Here is a 3,347-nt window from a genome sequence, read left to right on the forward strand (position 1 = left end):
ATGCTCCGTGAAATTATAGTTCAAACACAGAACTAACTATTTTGGCTTCGTTGAATGCATCCATTCAAGATTAAATTTAGATCTAGTTAGTCTTAATAGTTTCCTTTTAATTTGTAAAAAGTGAGGTTGAAAGGCTTGAAAAGTGGGTTTGGAAGTTTTGGACACAGCTAAATTCTTGATCTCCTTGAGAAGATTAGGTACGGGTTGGTTATGAGAGAGAGAGAGAGAGAGAGCGCTAGCACGCGTTTTCCGGGGTAGGGGAGAAACGAAACAAATGGAGAGGAAGGACGGAATGGTAGGGGGCAAAACAAAAGGGTGAGCTCAGAAAAGATTGCGGAGACTTTGAATGGTTGAGAACGTTTTTGTAAGACGTATAAAAGGAGAGGTCGGGTGGGGTGGCCAGACCCGCTCAAGAAGAAGGCCAAGTATCTTCTTCAAAAATAGGCCACATATACGAGTAGAGAGAGAGAGAGAGAGAGAGAGAGAGATGGGAGAAGGGACGTTCTCGTTGCTCGTCTGCCTCTTTGCAGCGGCAATGTCAATGGTACACGGTGAGGATCCTTACCTCTTTTTCACATGGAACGTTACCTACGGCACAATTGCTCCACTTGGAGTCCCTCAACAAGGCATTCTCATAAACGGGCAATTTCCCGGACCCAATATCAACTCCACTACCAACAACAACATAATCATCAATGTCTTCAACAACCTAGATGAGTCATTCCTGGTGACATGGTGTGCTCATTCTCCTTTTTTAGTCGCTTTGTATCAAGTAAAAAAATATACATAAAAATGAGTTGTGAAAATTGTGACTAATTATTTGTGCTCAATGTACGTCTAACGTTTGATTTGATTGCCAGGAACGGCATCCAACATAGGAAAAACTCTTGGCAAGATGGTACACTAGGAACTATGTGCCCAATTCCCCCCAAGACAAACTACACCTATCACTTCCAAGTCAAGGACCAAATTGGAAGCTACATCTACTACCCCACCACTGCCATGCACAGGGCAGCTGGTGCCTTTGGTGGCCTCCGAGTGAACAGTCGCTTACTCATTCCTGTCCCATATGCTGACCCCGAAGATGATTACACTGTCTTGATTGGTGACTGGTACATCAAAAGCCACTCTACCCTCAGGAAAATCTTGGATAGTGGCCGCTCCCTAGGTAGGCCAGATGGTGTCCTCATCAATGGAAAATCTGCCAAGGGCGACGGCAAGGATGAGCCCTTGTTCCATATGAAGCCTGGCAAAACCTACAAATACAGAATATGCAATGTTGGCCTTAAGAATTCCCTCAACTTCAGAATCCAAGGCCACACCATGAAGTTGGTGGAGATGGAGGGCTCCCACACTGTCCAAAACACATACCAATCCCTTGACGTCCATGTGGGACAATGTTTCTCAGTTCTTGTCACTGCGGACCAAAAGCCGCAGGAATACTTCATGATTGCCTCAACTCGGTTCACCAAGAGTGTGCTTACTGGTAAGGGTCTCATCAGTTACACCAATGGCAAGGGCCCAGCCTCACCTGAGATCCCTGAGGCCCCTGTTGGTTGGGCCTGGTCCCTCAACCAATTCCGCACCTTCCGTTGGAACCTCACTTCCAGTGCTGCCAGGCCTAACCCTCAAGGATCCTTCCACTATGGTGCCATTAACATCACCCGCACCATCAAGCTCGTGAACACAGCCAGCAAAGTTGACGGCAATCTTCGTTATGCTGTAAATGGCATGTCCCACGTCGACCCTCCCACCCCGCTGAAGCTAGCAGAGTACTATGGAGTCGCGGATAAGGTCTTCAAATATAACATCATCTCTGACGATCCACAATCTCAAGGTGTAGAAGTTACCAAGGCACCGATTGTCTTGAACACAACTTTCCGGAACTTTGTAGAGATTATCTTCGAGAACCACGAGAAGAGCATACAATCTTGGCATTTGGATGGATACTCCTTCTTCGCAGTTGCGTAAGTGGCTAATAATGGTTCAATGTGCTCTTTTTAATTGAATATTGTTTTGTTCGTGTAATTGATGATAATTTTGTAATTGATGTTTCTTGTGTTTTTTATTGACTTCAATTAATAGCATTGAGCCTGGGAGGTGGAACCCAGAACGTCGAAGGAATTACAATCTTCTTGACGCTGTAAGCAGGCACACAGTCCAAGTTTTTCCCAACTCATGGGCAGCCATTTTCTTGACATTTGATAATCCCGGAATGTGGAATATAAGGTCTGAGGTGGCAGAGAGGCGCTACCTCGGACAACAACTCTATGTTAGCCTTTTGTCTCCTGCCCGCTCCCTTAGAGACGAGTACAACATTCCTGACGATGCCTTGCTTTGTGGCATTGTAAAGGATCTACCCAAGCCCCCACCGTACAGCATCTAAGATGATCTACCCTCACGTCACGCCATTTCAGTGAGAGTGAGAAGAAGATAACGGGAGAGACCACCTATCATGTGTATGAGATGAGACACATTTGAGTTATGAAATTGTACGTATACATTTTTTAAGCAAACAGTCGTAAAGAATAAGAGATATATTGGAAAACGATAGTTACTGCTTATACGTCAACCGTAGATGACATTAAATTTTTGTATCATTGACTTACATATGCTATCCTTTTTCTTTTGATCTTTTACGGTAAAGTCCACATCATTGATTTTTCCTATCTATTGTTTTTTTAATCTAATTTCAGCTGCTTGGACTACCATCTCAGGGAAGTTCTGATCAACCCAACTTCATTTATGCGATCCTAGAATTCCAATCCAGAGGACTAAAAACCTTGACTAGTGGCCCTCGAACTGATGGCCAACACAGCTAGCATTCCTAAAGTCTTACGAAATCATAAATTTTATATCCATTCACTTTTATATATTTCTTGTGCATTTATTATTGTAATTGTTTGCATCACTTTTTTTTTTAATATAAAATAAAAGTTTTGGCCAATCACATTAGTGAAATAAGTAAAGAATATGCAACAGTAATTATATATAGCAAAAACACATCTCAAAGAGTTTCCATAAAAATTAAAAAAAGAAAATACAAAAACTAAAACTACTTTCCCAAAAATCTGGAACAAATTTTATGTAAACAAATTCTCAATTCTATCTACTAAATTTAACAAACTCCAATAAAAACAAATATTAAAAAATTATCCAAACAATTTTAACCATAACTTTTAACAATTTTAATGTAAACACATCTCAAATGTTTTCAAGAATTCTCACAATATATTGTTACACAAATTTTCATTTATCCAACACACCCCAATACATGAGCCTAGAATTTAACTAAAATTTATTTATTTAAAGGAAATGAGCTAGAGTACTCTGAGTTTACAAGAATC

The 3,347-nt window shown here is 41.1% G+C and overlaps 1 protein-coding gene across 3 annotated transcripts; it reads left to right on the forward strand.

Moving 5' to 3' along the window:
• The first annotated feature begins 391 nt into the window (after window positions 1-391).
• On the forward strand, window positions 392-2,947 carry LOC122278942 (L-ascorbate oxidase homolog). 3 transcript variants are annotated; one of them, XR_006229391.1, is made up of 4 exons: window positions 392-735; window positions 861-1,967; window positions 2,086-2,492; window positions 2,697-2,947. XR_006229391.1 is itself a non-coding variant. In XM_043089162.1 (3 exons), exons 1-3 carry the CDS (start codon window positions 488-490, stop codon window positions 2,384-2,386), a joined length of 1,656 nt encoding a protein of 551 aa, XP_042945096.1. In that variant the 5' UTR covers window positions 392-487; the 3' UTR covers window positions 2,387-2,639. The 3 variants fall into 3 exon arrangements, 1 of the variants encoding a protein (XP_042945096.1); XR_006229392.1 differs by having other exon boundaries at window positions 2,718-2,947; XM_043089162.1 differs by lacking the exon at window positions 2,697-2,947 and having other exon boundaries at window positions 2,086-2,639.
• Window positions 2,948-3,347: the final 400 nt, after the last annotated feature.

This window comes from Carya illinoinensis, chromosome 10 (assembly GCF_018687715.1).
Source record: "Carya illinoinensis cultivar Pawnee chromosome 10, C.illinoinensisPawnee_v1, whole genome shotgun sequence".
Classification (NCBI taxonomy): Eukaryota; Viridiplantae; Streptophyta; class Magnoliopsida; order Fagales; family Juglandaceae; genus Carya; species Carya illinoinensis.

What these genes read in the sequence shown, in the direction of transcription:
- LOC122278942 (XM_043089162.1), top strand. Translation starts at nt 488, where the DNA reads ATGGGAGAAGGGACGTTCTCGTTGCTCGTCTGCCTCTTTGCAGCGGCA. An exon ending in GAGTCATTCCTGGTGACATG is followed by an intron (nt 736 to 860) that starts GTGTGCTCATTC and finishes TTTGATTGCCAG; the next exon opens with GAACGGCATCCAACATAGGA. An exon ending in TACTCCTTCTTCGCAGTTGC is followed by an intron (nt 1,968 to 2,085) that starts GTAAGTGGCTAA and finishes TTCAATTAATAG; the next exon opens with CATTGAGCCTGGGAGGTGGA.